This window comes from Penicillium roqueforti (genome assembly GCF_015533775.1).
Source record: "Penicillium roqueforti strain LCP96 04111 chromosome Unknown scaffold_04, whole genome shotgun sequence".
NCBI lineage: Eukaryota > Fungi > Ascomycota > Eurotiomycetes > Eurotiales > Aspergillaceae > Penicillium > Penicillium roqueforti.
This window is the reverse complement of record NW_024067568.1, coordinates 202558-219666: the sequence shown is the minus strand read 5'-3', so window position 1 is coordinate 219666 and position 17109 is coordinate 202558. Positions and strand designations below refer to the sequence as shown.

The 17109-nt window shown below is 50.0% G+C and overlaps 5 protein-coding genes across 5 annotated transcripts; 3 read left to right on the top strand and 2 right to left on the bottom strand.

The window, feature by feature from the left end:
- Positions 1–220: 220 nt before the first annotated feature.
- LCP9604111_2915 (SWIB/MDM2 domain-containing protein) lies at positions 221–1818 on the top strand (the record flags this gene model as incomplete). The annotated part of the gene is made up of 3 exons (XM_039070445.1): positions 221–311; positions 373–1241; positions 1294–1818. 3 exons carry the CDS (start codon positions 221–223, stop codon positions 1816–1818), a joined length of 1485 nt encoding a protein of 494 aa, XP_038930870.1.
- A 429-nt stretch (positions 1819–2247) lies between these two features.
- LCP9604111_2914 (TLC domain-containing protein) lies at positions 2248–3585 on the bottom strand (the record flags this gene model as incomplete). The annotated part of the gene is made up of 2 exons (XM_039070444.1): positions 2248–2994; positions 3106–3585. 2 exons carry the CDS (start codon positions 3583–3585, stop codon positions 2248–2250), a joined length of 1227 nt encoding a protein of 408 aa, XP_038930869.1.
- Positions 3586–4259: 674 nt separating this feature from the next.
- Positions 4260–11969, bottom strand: LCP9604111_2913 (uncharacterized protein; the record flags this gene model as incomplete). The annotated part of the gene is made up of 3 exons (XM_039070443.1): positions 4260–10923; positions 10984–11799; positions 11887–11969. The coding sequence occupies 3 exons, from the start codon at positions 11967–11969 to the stop codon at positions 4260–4262; spliced, it is 7563 nt and encodes a 2520-aa protein (XP_038930868.1).
- A 608-nt stretch (positions 11970–12577) lies between these two features.
- LCP9604111_2912 (60S ribosomal protein eL27) lies at positions 12578–13274 on the top strand (the record flags this gene model as incomplete). Its single annotated transcript, XM_039070442.1, has 4 exons — positions 12578–12584; positions 12642–12697; positions 12868–13204; positions 13267–13274. The coding sequence occupies 4 exons, from the start codon at positions 12578–12580 to the stop codon at positions 13272–13274; spliced, it is 408 nt and encodes a 135-aa protein (XP_038930867.1).
- A 1094-nt stretch (positions 13275–14368) lies between these two features.
- LCP9604111_2911 (uncharacterized protein) lies at positions 14369–15160 on the top strand (the record flags this gene model as incomplete). Its single annotated transcript, XM_039070441.1, has 1 exon — positions 14369–15160. One exon carries the CDS (start codon positions 14369–14371, stop codon positions 15158–15160), a length of 792 nt encoding a protein of 263 aa, XP_038930866.1.
- Between the last annotated feature and the right edge of the window lie 1949 nt (positions 15161–17109).

Here is a 17109-nt window from a genome sequence, read left to right as displayed (position 1 = left end):
TACATCTTATATGTCTAGCTCCTAATTATTCATCAAATCTCAACTGCAAAATTTCATGTAGAACAATGACTTTTCTCCTCTCGACGGTGTTATTCGCGAGTGTCCGAAAAGGGTAAAGCGCGACGGGCAAAAGAATCGCGACCTCGCATCTCCACCATCTCGCATCTTTTCCCCCCATCCATATCCTCCCAGCACCGTTTTGTTGCTTGATTTCTCCACAATGCAAGCTCCAATGCAGCAACATTATGCTCGGGCCATGCCCTCAAATGTACAGCGATCTCCAGCCGCGCCCCGTCGCCCCCCAGGGCCAGGTATGTCCCCTTTCATCTGTCTCCACTCATTCGTCTCGGCTCTAACCTTCCGTCTCTATAGGTGGCGCAATGCCTGTTCCGATGCCACAACACGCTGTTGCCCAACAGTACATGGCATCGCGTCCTATGCCCCACCCGAATGATGCTGCCCTTCGGCGCAGCCGCAAGCCGACCGACAGGAACCTCCCCGACGGCATTGAAGATGTGATCATCGGCGAGGGTGTTCAGCAATATAAAAACCTCCGCGATTTGGAAAAGCGATTGGATGCTGCTGTTGTTCGGAAGAGGCTGGATATCCAAGACTCTATCAACAAAACCGTCAAGAAGTATCGGACTATGCGCATCTGGATCTCTAATACTGTCGAAAACCAGCCATGGCAAGGCCCGGGCAACAACCCAGGCTCCGGCCGCTACAAGGTACGCATCGAAGGACGACTGTTGGACGATGAAACCGACCCTACGGTTCCCGATGAGGATGAGAAAGATGAAGATGCGATGGACCACGACGGGGCCGAGGAGGATAAGGGAAAGAAATCCGAATCCAAGAGACAGTCCCAGCGCTTCTCCCATTTCTTCAAGGCTATCACCATCGACTTTGATAAGCCCGTCTCGGCAATCCCCGAGGAGGTTAAGCCGGTTAACTGGTCCAAACCCAACACACACCCCAACACACCAGCGCCCCAAGGTGCCGAATTTGATAGTCTACAGTTCTCCCGAGCCTCGCAGGACAATCTGAATGTCACCATCAGCCTTGTCCGGGACGAAGTTCCAGAGCGATACAAGCTGAGCAAGGAGTTGGCCGAGGTTCTAGATGTCGAAGAGGAGACCCGGAGTGGAATTGTTCTCGGAATCTGGGATTACATCCGAGCCATGGAATTGCAAGAAGACGAGGAGAAGCGACAAGTGCGCTGTGATCACCGTCTACGCTCGGTATGTACTTTGAATGTCTGGTGTTTCTAGTATCCGCTAACAAGCTCTGTAGATCTTTGGCCGGGAGCAAATGTTTTTCCCCCAGATTCCTGAAAGCATCGGTCCTCACACCAGCCCTATGGAACCAATCAAGCTTCCCTACACCATTCGCGTCGATGAAGAGTTCCACAGTGACCCAACCCCGACCATCTACGATATCCAGGTCGCAGTTGATGACCCGCTGCGCACCAAGATGATGGCTCTCACTCAGAACCCAGCGTACACAAGTGGCCTACGCCAGATATCCTCGCTTGATGACCAAGTTGCTTTGATTGTCCAGGCCCTTACACACTCCCGTGCTCGCCACTCATTCTACACTGCTCTGAGCAAGGACCCAGCCAATTTTGTTCGTCGCTGGATCAGCTCTCAGCGCCGCGACCTCGAGACTATCATGGGTGAAGCTACCCGTGGAGGCGGCGAGGATGGTAGCGGACCTGAGTTCAGTTATGGCGGCGTTGACGGCCCGTGGGACTCTGAGGTTGCTAAGGAAGCTGTGCGGTACATGCTGGCTAAACCCGAAGCTGCGGCTGCTCGGTAAATATCCTGCTTGTCCTTTTCGTTTAAAGTCGCATATTCACACTGCCAACCATTACGAAATGAAGATGGGTTGATGTATTCTTTTTTTAATCTGATATAGGGCGCTTGTGTGGTGTTCGGACTGGTGTAGCCGGGGTATGACAGGCAGGAATTGTTTTGAAATCTGTATTCTAAGAATCCGATATTATCCAATATGATTCCGGATTTATTTCAATAATTGTTTGAATAATAGAGCCATCACGCCAGGCGTTGTTGTGTCTCTGGACCAGTATAGAAGAGGTCGGACCAATTTCAAGGGAAAGCAACATAGAAAGGAGTCACAAACATCTCAATCAATCATAAAGCAAGCATGGACAAAAGAGGGAAGAAGACTTCACAGCACTCAAAGACACATAGATTATAAATAACAACCTAAAGTCCCATCCAAACCTCAAGCACCAGGCAAAGGAAGCTTCGCGACAAGCTCTGCTCTCCGTTTCCGCAACTCCTCCCCGAGACCTGAGTCCACACTTGAAGAGATCTTTTCATGCAACGAGGAAAGCTCATCCTGCAAAATAGCGGTCTCCTGCTGCTCCAGCTTGGAAGCCGCCTCGAGGACAACATCATGCACAATATCCTCCTTGAGCTGCGCATCCTTCTCTGCGCTAACAGGCTCTTTCGTCCCCTTCTTCATGCCAGCAGCATCAGCCGGAGTGCGGAAACGCTTGAGAACAGTCTCGACCATCTTGGAAAACCAGTAGAAGTTCAAGAAGTTCAAGATCAAGTTCGATCCGACGTAGGTCACGACCAGCCACGTTGGTACACCTCCCGCGGTATGCTCCTTGAACTTGGTGATCTCGGCATTGGCGCGCGCGCAGGCTTCGTTGACACACAATCTACCATCGCGGGCTGGGTAGAAGACATGTGCGTTGATGCTCACGGGTTCAGAGAGTGGGGCTGCAGCTGCAGACCAGGTTTGCTGAAGCGCATTCCACATGTCCATGTACACAATGACGGTTTGCCAGCTGCCCCAGACGAGGCGGCAGGCGAAGAAGCTGAAGAGCAAAGCCATGCCGTTATACCATTGGGCGCGGCTGCCGGTCATGTTGACTTTGTCGAGAAACCAGTGGATATTAAGGAATGGGCTGGAGAGCTCATAGAGGATGAAGGTCGGAGCGAAGTAGTTTAGGAATGGTCTCTGCGGAAACTATGTTAGATGTTTCTCGATTTTAAAAAATGAAAACGCATTTATGCTGATCTTCTTGATACTGAATGTACCTATATCAGGCAGATTGGAGACGCAACTTACAAAGCCTAGACTAAACACCCACAAGGCGCTGACAGCGTGGAAAAGCATTCCAAGGCCAAACATGCGCACATGCACAATGCTGACAATCAGGTCATATACGAAGTATCCCACGGCCAAAGCCTGAATAAGTCCACAGGCACCTGTATACGCGAAGACCCGCTCACCGGAGGTCATGGAGCTGCGCTCCTTGTCGAAGAACATGACCCACAGGGCGGCAACGTTAATGACAATGCTCTGAACAAAAGAGACAGCATGGATATCCCAGTTCAGCTTCGTCCGAGGAGTGAGCTTGTTGTAAGACTGAGGAAAGAGGATTGGCGAGAGCCGGGGTGAGAGAACTGTATGGATGAACAGGTAGAAGGCAAACGCTGCGATAACCTCGTGGATATGGTCGGCAAGTGTCGGGCAGTTCAACCGGAGGGTATAGGGCTCTACAAAGCTCCGCAGCCATTCCGGAGGCGGTGGGAAAGGGTCCAACATCGTGGGATGTCCCCTCAACCAGCTGTGATCACCCGATGTGGGGGAAAGCTCCTTGAGGTTCGGAGGTCGGAATGTAGATCTATATGCGGTTGAGAGGGCACCCTATCCTGTCTATCAGGAAGAAATGGAAAAGGGAAAAGAAAAACTGGAAATGGAAATGGAAACAAAGGAAAGCCCAATAACCATGAATAGGGGAGAAATATGTAGCTCCATCCGAGAATGGAGTAGAGAGATGACCAGGTGAAGCTGGCCTCGGCATAGCCTCAGGCAGCAATGATTTGTTGGGAGTCACCTGATCACCTGCCTTATTCGTTGGGTCGGGCTTTGTCGACTTGTACAAAGGTGACAGATGATGAAAAAAGGACAATTAGGTCTACAAGGACTAGTCGTTCGAAGGAAGATTTCAAGCAGCTAAAAATATGGTTTGTGATCCAGAACAATACCCGTCAACAAGTGACCACATACATGATACATCTATACAATCGAACTACATCACAGGTGTATTGGAAGAGTACAAAAGAAAATCATCATTAAACAATACACCTTTATGGTCACAAACGAAAGTCATCCAAATCATCCAAGCACTGAAACGCAGAAACAAAAGTGGTATATGAGAAAGAAAGAAAACATTCATGGTGCAAGCGCCCAACTCCATCCAAAACAAAACATATCAATCAAACTGCAACATCAGTGCTGCCACTAGAGGGAGCCAACAGCTTAAGAGCTTCGGCTTCCGCAGCCTCATTAGCCTGCTGGATCTGGCGGGACATTTCGTGATCCTCATTCTGGTCCTCATTCCCAGAATGCTCTCCGTCCTCTCGTGCTGTTTGCGCATCGGAGCCATCGATAGAAATATCATCATGGTAGTCCTCGTGGTCGTGCTCGGCGATTGAGCTCTCCGCCACGTTGTATGAATTCGTGGAGCTCATTCCGCTGACACGGCGTTGATCTGAGGCATCTGTAACTACACTGTCGACGATGCTGCCAGAGTAGCTTGTCTTGCGCTCCGTGCCTGCATTGCTTGCTGCGTAGCTTGTTCGACGGTCAGTGCCAGCGTTGCTCGGTGCATAGCCATGCTCGGTTTCAGTGCCAAGGTCAGATTCTGCGCAGCTCGTCTTCCGGTTGGTAGGTGCGTTACTTTGCACATAACTAGTCTTGCGCTGTGGACCAGCATCTTCCGCTTCGCTGGCTTGCTCGTCCTCTTCGTGGAATGGCTCGTTCTCTTTGTCGACAACAGAAATTGGACCAGCCCAAGAAGTCTTGCGAAGAGAGTTCGATTTGACAGAGTGGCTGCGCTTCAAATTCGTGATGCCAGATTTAGCACTCACCTGTCGGTCCACACCGCGGTTTCCAGTGACATGACTTAAGCTAAGAATCCGACGTTCCTTTCCGATGTTGGGCTGCACAGCAACTTTTCCAGCCTGGAGCGAAGTCGGGGTTCTTTTCAAAGCCATTCCGACACCATTACCAAGCAGACTGCGACTGGGCTCTTTGGCAGTACTAGCAGTGCTCGCCAGACTAGGACTGCGAGCGCCTGTGCGTGAGGAACGGGTACTCCGAGTGCTGCGGTTCCTCTTCAGGTTCATGGCTTGCGAGCCATTGGATCGGCCGAGGAGAATAGTACGAGCATGGTCGAGCACACCCTCCAGGATGCGTTTCTCAAGGCCATCCGCGCGGTCCTCCATCTGCCGCATCTCTTCGTGGCGTATCTCTAGGGCCGTTTCAAGACCGGACAGATCCTTGCTAAGCTTGTTGTTTTGCTTGATCAGGTCTTCCTTTTCTGCTCTTAGGCGATGAATCATGTTCAGCATAGAATCCTTCTCTTCCTGCAAGCCAACGAGCTCCGCTTCCACCTGCTCACGCTGCGAAACTCTTCGTTCAAGAGCAATCGCAGCCTCCTCAGCTTCACGTCGCTTTCGCTCGGTATCTTCAGCGACCAGCACTGACTGGGCAGCGAACATCTCATTCATTCTGCGAGAGTTTTCCATGATATCCCTGTGCATCTCATCCAGCTTCGCCATCTGGGTAGCAGAGTGATCGGATTCCGGCGGATTCGAGGGACGGCTGAGCAGTGCGTCTAGTTTCTCATGAACGGGACCGCTCCCATTAGTGGCACGATCTAACAACTCATTGAGTCTCTCATATATTTGATCATTCGAACCCGCTCCTTGATCAAGAGCACGATCAAGCTTCTCATGGAGTTGGTCATTCTTCGAGTGATCAAGGAGAGTGTTCAAAATCTCGTGGACTTTGTCGTTCTTAGCATGTTCCAAAATATCGTCGAGTTTGCTGTGTAGCGGAGTATCTTCTATGGCAAGTGTACGGTCTGGTTCCGGTGGAAGCAGCGCAGGTAGCATTGCTGGGATACTTGAAGACAATGCGGACAGTTCAGACTTGAAGTCTTCTGCTGATTTCTGGGAGTGGTCGTAGTGCTGGCTGACGATTGTCAATATCTCCTGCACAGATTCCAGAATACGAGGGTGGAATTCAAGGAGCTTGCTCTCCACTCGATCAGTGGCAGCTGCAGCCCTTTCGTTTTCAGCTTGAGATTGCTCCTGGTGCGATCTCACATCGTTGTGCATGCTCTCCATTTGCTGGCGGGACTGATCGACTTGTTCCATGAGAGCCTTCGTGTCCACACTTAACCGCTCACAGGTATCATTAACACTATCGCCCATAGCACCGATGACAAGCTTGATGTCCTCGGCAAGGCTTCTCGTACTTGTCAAAGATTCGGTGTGTGCCAGATCTCTCTGTTCGGTTTCTGAGAACTTCGACTGGAGGGACGTATGCGCATCTTCATACTTCGCCAAGACTTCGGAAATTTTCTCGTCAATCTTTGTGCCAAGCTCCACAATGATGGCGGCCCGCGTCTCATCGTGTTTGACTATTGTAGCAGCATCCCGCTCCTCCTTTTCGGCCTTGACTGCATCTTCATCGCCCCGAGAACGTTCGAATTCTCGGTTGATCAAGTCGGTGAGCTCCTTCATGTTTTCGACGGTGGTGAAGCTCTCTGCGGTGATGGCTAGTCCTTCGAGGAGCTGTTTAAGCTCGGTCAGGCCTTCGGTGCTGCCATCAAGCTTGCTTTTGAGTTCGTCCCCGAGCTCGCTGACGACAAACTTGGCTTCATCGATTTTCTCGGCAAGACCACCGTGCTCAACCTTGCGAGCATCGAACCCTTGGGCTGTCAATTCGTTATTGGCCTCCATCGTCTCTCGGAAATCGCAGACAAGTGTCGAGAGCTCCTGGATCTCCGTCTTGGTTGGAAGAGTATTCACATCAGGAAGCTTAAGCTCCTCGATTTGAGTCTTGACCTCGAAGATCATTGCTTCCACCGTTTCGATATCAGTTTTAAGTAATTTATCGGAATCTCCATCTTTAGTTTTGCTCTTCATCTCATCTAGGATAACCCAGACATCTTTGATGAGACTCTCCAAAATGCCGATTTCAGACTTTGTGGGAGTCTCGGCTTCGACGCGACTAGAAAACTGGGCAATCGATTCTTTTGCCTCTCGGATCATGGTCTCCAGGGCTCCAATGTGCTCAGGAGTAGCGACCTGGTCCGGTGAAGGGAAAACAAGTTCATCGATCTGGGTCTTCGCACTCAAGAGTAACTGCTCGAGAATCTCAATGTCCTTCTTTCGAGCCGTCTGATTGTTCTCGTCGCTTTTTTGAGTACTCATCTCACCCACGGCAAGCTGAACTTCGTTAATCGCAAGAAGGACTTCATCAAGGTGTGAGCGCTTGAGAGTATCCTCGGAAGCTTCTGCGGCATGAGGAGTAGTTTCAATGGCCTCGATCTTGTCATGAAGCTCGGTGATAAGCACTTTCAGACCGTCAATGTCAGGTCCAATGCTGGGCTCGTTTGCCAGGATGAGTTCACCGCCGCGGGCGGTACTGGCATCATCCAGTTCTTTGTTGGAATCACGGAGAGTATCCATTTCAAGCTTCAGATCTGCGAGACCATGTTTGATGGTATCGAGAATCTCGGAGCTGTCGAACTCAGTTGGCTTCTCCAATATTTTCTTCAGGTCGTTACGGATTGAGTCAACACTATCTCCGAATACCTCGAGGAGCTCACTTGTCGAGGACATCGTGGTTTCGTTGCCGTCTGTACGCGACGTCTCCTCGCGCAGGGTGTCGAATTGTTCACGGAGTGCGGATATGATCTCGTCTTTCTCAGCACCAGGTTCGGCACGAACCACACTCATCTCCATGCGCTCACGGAGACTCTCGAATTCATGTTTGATCGTATTGACAACATCATCGCCGGGGTCATTCTTGTGGCGATCAGCTGCCTCTCGAATAGCGTCCAAGATCTCATCTTTGTCTTCAGTGGCATTATTGCGTAGGAGTAGAGTGGTGATGGTTCCCCGTAGGTGCTCGAACTCTTTTTCCATGGCATCCAGAAGCTCAGGTGTATCCGGAATGCCTCGCGGGGCATTCATAAGTGTTGAATCTGTAATGGTCTTTTCCATATCAGCGTGGAGAAGTCGGAACCCCTCTTTCACCGTGTCAATTACTTCTTCCTTGCCGGATAGATCGGCCGCAGTAACCACGTAAGTTTCGATCTCCTTGCGAACGATATCGAGGCCATCCTTGATGGCGTCGAGGACTTGCTCGGTATCTCTTCCACCGGCGGCCGAGTATTGCTTGAATTCCTCTTTCATGCCTTCGAATAAAGATTGGAGGCGTTCTGTCATCTCCTCCCCAACGTTGGTATTTGCGGTACTGATAGCCTCGTTGAGACCGGAGGTGATTGCCTCCATGAGGTCGTCCTGGTTGAGCTCAATCTCCCGGGTGATGGAATTGCCATTGTCAATGCCTTCTGAAATGGCAGCCAAAATTTCCTCGCGTGAGATGGAGGGCTCTTGGACGTTGGTGCTGAGCGCTGACTGCTGGCTGCTTGCCGAGGCTTCAATACCCTCAGCGATAGCACTCATAATTTCCTCCTTGGAAACGCTAGGCTGACCATTCACGCCGAGCGAAGCCTGGGACTGCTCAATACCTTCGAGAATCGCATTAATAATTTCCTCCCGGGAAAGAGTGGACTGCTGATCGTCACTGTCTTGCTTAGGCAGTGTAAGAGCACGTGAAACAGAGTTACTCGAGTTCTGAATGCCATCAGCAATGGCGTTCATGATCTCATCCCTGGAGATATTCGGTTCTTTTGACAAGTGCTCCATGCCTTCCAAGATGGCACCCAGGATCTCGTCTCGAGAAATACTAGGCTCCCCGTCGTTGGTGAGGGAAGAACGTGAGTGTTCGATGGCATCCACGATGGCGCTGAAAATCTCTTCACGAGAGGGCGTACTGAGTGCTGATTTCTGAGCGTTCATTGAACTTTCAATGCCCTCGGCAATGGCATTCAAAATTTCATCACGAGAGATGTTCGTGTGAGCAGTAGCAAGAGCTGATTGTTGAGCATCGAAGGCTTCATTGACCGCATTCATAACATCATGGCGGGAAATGCGTGGCTCATCCATCTCTCGAGCCGCAGTGAAATGGGCTTCGAGGCCATCAGAAACGGCATGGACAATCTCGTCGCGGCCAAGGCCAGAGTCGTATGAGTCCTTGCTCAGTGTGCTTTGTGTCATAGAGCCGGCCAATGCGCTGAGAATTTCGTCCCGGATAGAATTTAGTTGACTGACATTGTCTTCATCCAAAGGCCTGGAGGTGCTGTGGTTACCCATTGCCCCAGTGACAGCTTCAATGATATCATCGCGGATGGAGTAGAGGTGATTGACATGGTCCTCATCCAACGTCTTAGGCCCTGTGCTGCTGATGTCCATCATTCCATTAATTGCTTGCAGAATCTCATCCCGAATGGAGTACATGTGATGGACATGACCTTCGTCCAACTCCTTGGAGCCTGTGCTATTCGTAGCCATTGCCCCGACGACTGCTTGAAGTATTTCGTCACGGATAGAAGTCAGATGACTGACGTGATCGTCGTCCACAGATTTGGGACCTGCGGCATGGCTTGTCACTACCTCAGTAATGGCTTCAATGATCTCATCGCGAACAGAGTGGAGGTGATTGACATGGTCCTCGTCCAAAGACTTGGGCTGCATGTTGTTCGTTGCCATTGTCCCAGTGACCGCATCGAGAATCTCGTCGCGGATCGAGTGAAGATCGCCGACGTGTTCCTCGTCAAGAGATCTAGAGGCAGACTCGGGCTGCTTCTCCAAGCATTCGCGGATGGTCAAGATGATCTCATCCCGAGAGATGCTTGGCTGATGCTCGATTTGTGGAGGAATGAACTTCTGCATGCCGTCCTCAACGGCTGCGAGAATCTGATCGTAGGTGACCGTCTGTTCATTTTGGGGCTGGTAAGACTTGAGACCTTCTTCAAGGCATGTGAGGATCTCGTCTCGTTCCAAGCCAAAGTTGTTGAACTCGATTTCGGGCTTGTAGGTCTCCCAGGCTTCACGGACAGTCTCGAGGATATCTTCTCTGTCCATTCCAGCACCTCGCGAATGGGCTTGGGGTTGAGGTAGTTCAAATTCATCGAGTGCTTTTTTCACAACAGAGTAGATTGCGGCACTGTTCATGGTTGATCTGAATTCGGACAAGTCGGACGACTGCTGCCGACTCTCATTGATAGTAGCAGCCAGCTGCTCTTTGAGGTCGTCCAGGCTGCGGTTGACAATGGCGGAAACTTCCTCTGGGCCAGCGGCTCTAGGCTGCTCCTCGGACTCATCGTTGGAACGGGAACTCTCGATCTCGTCTAATCGGCGAGCAAGTTCTCGACCCATGCCCAGAACCTCACCTCGTAGCTCACGTACCAACGACTTCACGCCGTTGGTCATTCCACCTCCTTCGATGACGCTATTCTTGACACTCCTAAGAATTGCCAGAACTTCTTCCGGATTATTGGGTGAAGAGCTGCCCTCCTTCTCAGAGTTAGAAAGGTCTAGTGCACGTACAGTTTCAGGGTGCACGGATCCCATCGACCCAGATCGTCTCGGCTCGGAGGAGGCATTCCCAGATTGGATATTATCGGTATTGGCGCCCCTACGGTAAGATCGCACGAGGGCTTTGCTTGCAGGATCCTCTTTGACGAGATTGAGGATCTCCTCGAGCATAGCAGTGACCTTGTTATCGGAATCTTTATCCGAAGCGCTAGTTGCTGGTCGAGATTTGATTTCTTCAACGACCTCTAAGATCCTTTCCTCACCTTCCTTAGTTGCCATCTCGCGCAATACCTTTTCGAGCAAAGCAAGGGCTGCGGAACCGTCGGAAATCGGAGCAGGTGAGACGCAAGACTCCCGATCAAATGCGAATGGATTAGGGCTAGGCATGCGAGGCACGGAGTAGCTCCTCTTCGAAACTGGACTATCCGAACCCTTGGCGTTAGGCCCATCACCACCCTTGAAAAGATTGCTGAATTCAAACCTTGTAGCCTCAGCGTCCAGGTACTTGTTTGTAAGATGAGAGGACAGATCCTTCAGACTCTTGCGAATGTCTTCATCGCGTGCGTTGGTTGCCGCCTTGAGGCTAACCAGGTCGGTGGCATTGTCTTTGCTGCGTCGGCTCAAATTCATCATCTCACGCTGCAGACTGCTTGCAATGTCCGTGAGACTGTGGATTTGATTTGAGAGGGTGTCCATGCTTGCATTCTTTGTGGAATAAGCTTGTGGCTCAAATGGCCCAGCGATCATTTTTGGCGGTTTGGAAGGTGATGGAGGGTCGGGTTCTAGAGGTAGCTGCATATTTTGCAGAGCCAACATTGTAGCTGAGGTTGGAGTACTCTCTCCCAATATTGGCTTGGATAAGTACCGACTCGAAACGGAGTATTTCATCTCGCGGTCCACATCTTGACGGAGCACTGGCGAACTGGTTGACTTGGTAGGGTCGCGCGGCTTGGTCCCATCAATAATCGTCGCACGAAGAGGACGCTCTGGGGATCTGTTGTCAAGGTAATTCAGAAAGTCGCTGCGCGCATCTTGTCGGGTATCTTCAGGCTGTAGTGACTGCATGCGCTTGTGCTGGCCTTTGACCAACGACCTCTCTGGCGAGGAAGACTTGAGTGGCATAGGATTTGTTGTGTAGGAGCTCGGTGCATTATCGCTAGGTCTCTCTGTAAATTTTGCGGCCACTGCTTGAATGTTGGGAGAAACATTGGACCTCGTCGCAGGGCTCATCGGACTCATCGAACGAGGATTCATTGGTAGCGGTGGAGGCGCACGCTCGGGATCCGAACTGTCCCACCTGCGTAGACCGCGTTTTAGCATTTGTTTGAAATCACCCATGGGTTTCGCGAAACAAGAATCAGAAGGCGTTAGTTGCGAAACCTACATTGGAACTTTGGACTCGGAGTATGTCAGTGAATGCCGGACCAATTCCCGGTCACGGGGGGTATCCTTCTCTGGGGACACCATGATGTCTTCGTGAGTGGATTATCCAGATGTCTCAGAGAGGTATTGACAATATGGATGGAATGTATGTAGGGTATGTGTAGAATGCGTTCAAAGTAAAAACAAGGTCGTCAAGGAGGAAACGCTGGAAGAACAAAACAAAGCTAACAATCTCAGAGCTCGGTGGAGGAGAGAAAATTACCGGGAGATCAGCTTGATAAGTGGAAAGCAAGTGGGGATGAGGAGAAAGAGGAGCTACGCAGTCTTGTATACATCACTCACGGCCCTAGCAACCGGGGCAACTGCGATCGTCATGTAAACACAACCTGAGTCAGCGGGAATCAAGGCAGGCGGTGAGCAGGACTGGGCCGCACCTGCCCTACACCGTCAAGGCTGGGCACAACATGCAGATTATGTCATCATCTCCTCCGGCCCCGGGGCTCAATGGGGAAACTATCCCCAAACAGGCTAGTCGCCATCTGTCGGTAAGTCAACCAATCAATCCACAACACACAAATCGCTACTGTGCCCTGAAACCCTCTACCTCACATCCGCAAAAACGAATACTTTGATCTTGACCGTTCCGTATCTCGACAACCAGCCATCCTCGCCGCCCCCGGGACCTTCACAAAATGAAGTGTACGTCTTCACCATTCGATTCCCCTTACGATTTATATGCTGACAGATATGTTACAGTCATGAAAGTGGGCCGTGTGGCCATCATCACCCGTGGCCGCTACGCCGGTAAGAAGGTACGACAAGATCCTGATCCTCCCCGAAATTGAGCACGAGAATAGAAAGAGGCGAACGACCTGCAAGCGAAAGACTCGAGATTTGAAAGAGCACAATGCACTATGGAGGAACTGCGCGACAAGAAAAAAAATTCGGAGTGCTAATCAGGCATTTTTGTTCGAGTTTATAGGTCGTCATTGTCCAGCCCGTTGATGCTGGCTCCAAGTCGCACCCCTTCTCCTACGCCATTGTTGCCGGTATCGAGCGTTACCCCCTCAAGGTGACCCGTGGTATGGGCAAGAAGCTTGTCGACCGCCGCAGCCGCATCAAGCCTTTCATCAAGGTCATCAACTACAACCACTTGATGCCCACCCGTTACACTCTCGAGCTTGAGGGTCTTAAGGGTACCATCACCAACGACACCTTCAAGGAGGTCTCCCAGCGCGAGGACGCCAAGAAGACCATCAAGAAGGCTCTTGAGGACCGTTACACCAGCGGAAAGAACCGTTGGTTCTTCACTGCCCTGCGTATGTTTGGCCCGGGATATACATATATGCATATTGGAACTTGCACTAATTCTCCGAAACAGGTTTCTAAACGGTTTCCTTGGGCGTTTTGTCGTTTTGAGCGCACTGGTCTAGGTGAAGGCGAGGTCGAAAAGCCATCGAGAACATTCGGTCCCTGCGAGCATGGGATGGGAAAACATACGCCATAGCTGGAAACAGATTCGTGAATGTATCGATGAACTCCAGTTTTAACGGGGGCGCCACTTCCATACCTGGTGTCCGTCTGAATGAAATGGAAAATGAACAATTATTTCAAAATCAATGTTGTCTATTACCTGAAAACTGGTCGACATCTTCCTCTTTCGCATAGGCCGGGAAGGATTTTGGTCTGTCCTCCTAACACAGATCATTCCCACGCCTGGATGACCCTGTAGCTATGTGGTTTGTCTCAGGGCATTCAATCTCATGGTTTCATTGCTACGATCGATGTAACCATGTCTATCCGTAACGTGCAATCGTAGTTTTCGAAAAGCAATTACTTACATAGGCCTCTCGTCTAGTTCCAAAGAAGACTCTAGATTCCCGATCACGACGAGGATGTCGAGGAAGCCCCCAAAGGTCTAGGTCCTCATGTCCATGCTCGCGGATACAATTATAGATTGTCTTCCTCCACAGTCTATATGCATACCACATGTGAACCCCACCCCCGCCAAGACATATCATACCTCAGCGATATGGGCATCAGCGCTTGAGTATTCAACACTAGCAGGATTCAATCTTGAACTTATTTCTAGCATATAGCATGCATGCTTGTGCTGGTACCCACTGGCATTTCAGTTTTGACAGCGCTCGAGTATTTTCATCTATTCCAAACAAAGAGTCGCTTTGATTCCAAGTTCCAGTGAACAACTGAACCATTTTGATCTCTAGTAAACAGTAAACAAGGGGACAATGGTCTTTGAACGATATTTTCGGTTCAATCTTCGAATAAGAGAAACGCATTCTTTTATCTTCATTGTCTTCTTTTATCTTAGTCTCCACGGGCCCAGAATAGGATATTTCATTCAATCCAGACATAGTATTTATATAGACCACTGATCTCTTATTTCAATCAAGTACTCGAACACCTAGTAGGGTCCATACCAAGCTGCAAGTCAATAGATCGCCAGTCATCTAGTTCTAACCATGGCCATTCCTCTCAAACCCATCCGCGAGCACGCTAGGGAGAAATGGTTGGACAACGAGGTCCATCGACACTACAACATGCCCATGGTAGCCGTGCGGGCCACGCCTCATATCCTGATGCACTGTAACGTGTGCCGCGACACTACTTCCCTTCTGAAAACATCGTTCAGTATTGACAAGTGGGTCAACGCCGAATATTTCATCTGGGAGATGTCCGCGGGGTTAGCTGACAGCGGCGTAAACCCACAGTGGACGGAGTTTTTCGAAGAACAATACCAGGAGCAGTGGATACAGATCCAGAGCGAGTTCATGGGCATAGCCGATCTACCTGAGAGATTCCTCCACGAGGTTCCGCTCCCGCCCTTCCAGGTTGCAGAGGTGAGAATCAAGACTAACAAATTCCCGTGTTATTGGCGGCTCAGTGCAAATACGGGCCAACACATGATTGATACCAGCTTTTGGCATCTTTGGAAGTTGATTCTCCAGCAAGACTCGCTCGCCGTTGGTCCCTTTGAGGTTGTTCTTAAAGCACCCTTGCACACTCCTGCCGGGGAGGATTCTGTCCATCCTTGGAATATGTCTCTATCAAATGACCACCCTGGAGTTGTCAGTCGTGATGATGTTTCGTATCTTCGCTGGAATCGTGCGCGCAATGATCCCGCTCCATTAGATTGCAGATGCCTCTCTAAAGCGCAGCGAGATAGTATCCCTTCACCTAGTCGCAGCCGATCACGCTCTACCTCAGCTAGTAAGGACTTGCCGCAACGCATGCGAGATGATCAGTTTCTTTAACATAGTATGGAGTACCTGGTAGGTATTGACCAGGTCTCCTTTTTTTTCCGGCCTAGTATATGGAGTACTACATATATATTTCTGATATTTTCCCCCACCACGAATATAATTCACATACAGTCTGCTACGCTAGTATTTCTCAAAAATACCATACATTTCAAGGAGTAAAGGTTGACCAAAGTAAATACTGATATACACTGATACTATCATGAGGGTGGGAATATAGAATGAGAGCCTGCATGAGAGTGCATAGCTGTCGGGTGCAATAGCCGATTGACTCCAACATAGTACAACATAGTAAATCATACGATACCAAGAATATGTGAAACCCGGAGTTCCTTTCAGGTGGAGTCTAGTCCGTACACAACAAAGCGACCACAAAATACATCCCCTCATGCGCGGCATCATGTCCGACAGCTGATTCCCTTGGCACACATGTTGACGTAGTAATGCAACAACAACTGCCAAGCCAAGGGCAAAGCGCTTCGAGAATATTTGACAGATAAAACGCCTGAAAAAATAAGCCGTGTTCGCCTGATTTCATGTGATAATCACCTCAGTCGACCAATTGATTTACAAGGCAACACAATTGAATCCTTGACATCGAGAGCGCCAACGCTAAACGACGCCTCAGTTTGACATGTGAAATTGATACATTCGCTAACAACGGATCACGGGCCTCCGCGACGCTAGATGTCCATATGTAAGCATCTTCATGCCAATCGCCACTCCATTTTAGACCCAATTGTACATGAGAAGTAGGGGAGTGGCGTGCTTTGCCACAGTTTAAATGGGGATTTTCGACTACACAATATTCCAAAGGCTCCAAAAGCAATGATAAGATGTATTTTTTTGGGCGGTATTCTGGGTAAAGGGTACGTGAACAGAAAGGGCAGAGTTTGTACTTTGTAGATGTCAAGACAACCGTTGCTGGTCAAGACCCACGGTATACAGGGATCTGCACAGTAGCTTAATCGTAATCGAGTGGGTTGCTAGTCGATCGGCGTAGTCCCGAGCAAAAGAGAAAGAAGAAAAGAAGAAAAAAAAGGAGGGGGGGCAAAAAAAAAACATCGCCTCTCCGGCTTAGAATTTCGATGTCCATGGCATAACTATCTGTGTCGACATCAGTTTTTCATGTGCCGACCACAATGGAAAGCCTGGCCACCTTCTCGGCTTACCCTGATAGTCGTACCGAATACATAACATTCCGCATTCCGTTAGCCGCATTGGGAACACCAGGTAATATGTACGAAGTGCCAAGGTACCTTCTATCGCTCAGATAAACCGCCTGGACCAATAAATATAGTATGGCCATAGTAGTGTATGCCTATCGAACGCAACCGTTCCATAGAGTCACATCAAGCGCCGAGATTCGGATGACCCTGCGAATCACTTCGCCCGTCCCATGCCCGGGGTCGGCAGAACGATCTCCAATCCGGCTAGGACCTTGCGCAATCTTACTCCCCCTACGGAGTACATTTGGACCGGAGGCTGTTACGTATTCCCGAGAGTAGAAGCGGTTCGAGGGGCCGACGGTCAGGCCAATAGGTGGGGACATGACTAGCATCACCAATGTACGTGCAGGTGGGCTAGACTCATATAACTTAGAAGCCGAAGCATCAGCCATATGCTGGCAAACTAGCCCCGATCTGCGGCCATCTGTCACCGTCTAGGCGGTTTTCTTATGCAGATAAGCAGTCTCGTCCAACGAAAAACGGTGGAACGGACGAAAACAAGGTTTATCTTGCGAGGTCTCCCCTCATTTGAGTTCAATGGATAAATTCTGGGGAATATCAAACCCTGGGAAGCACCTGGGAAGGTAGGAATTGACCGTGGAAGAGAGATAGAACAGATCATTGATAGACACCCAAGTGGAACCACCTTTCACAGACCCGCAATCACATGCGAAAGCACCTTATCAAGAATCCATCGATTGGGATTTTTCAGGA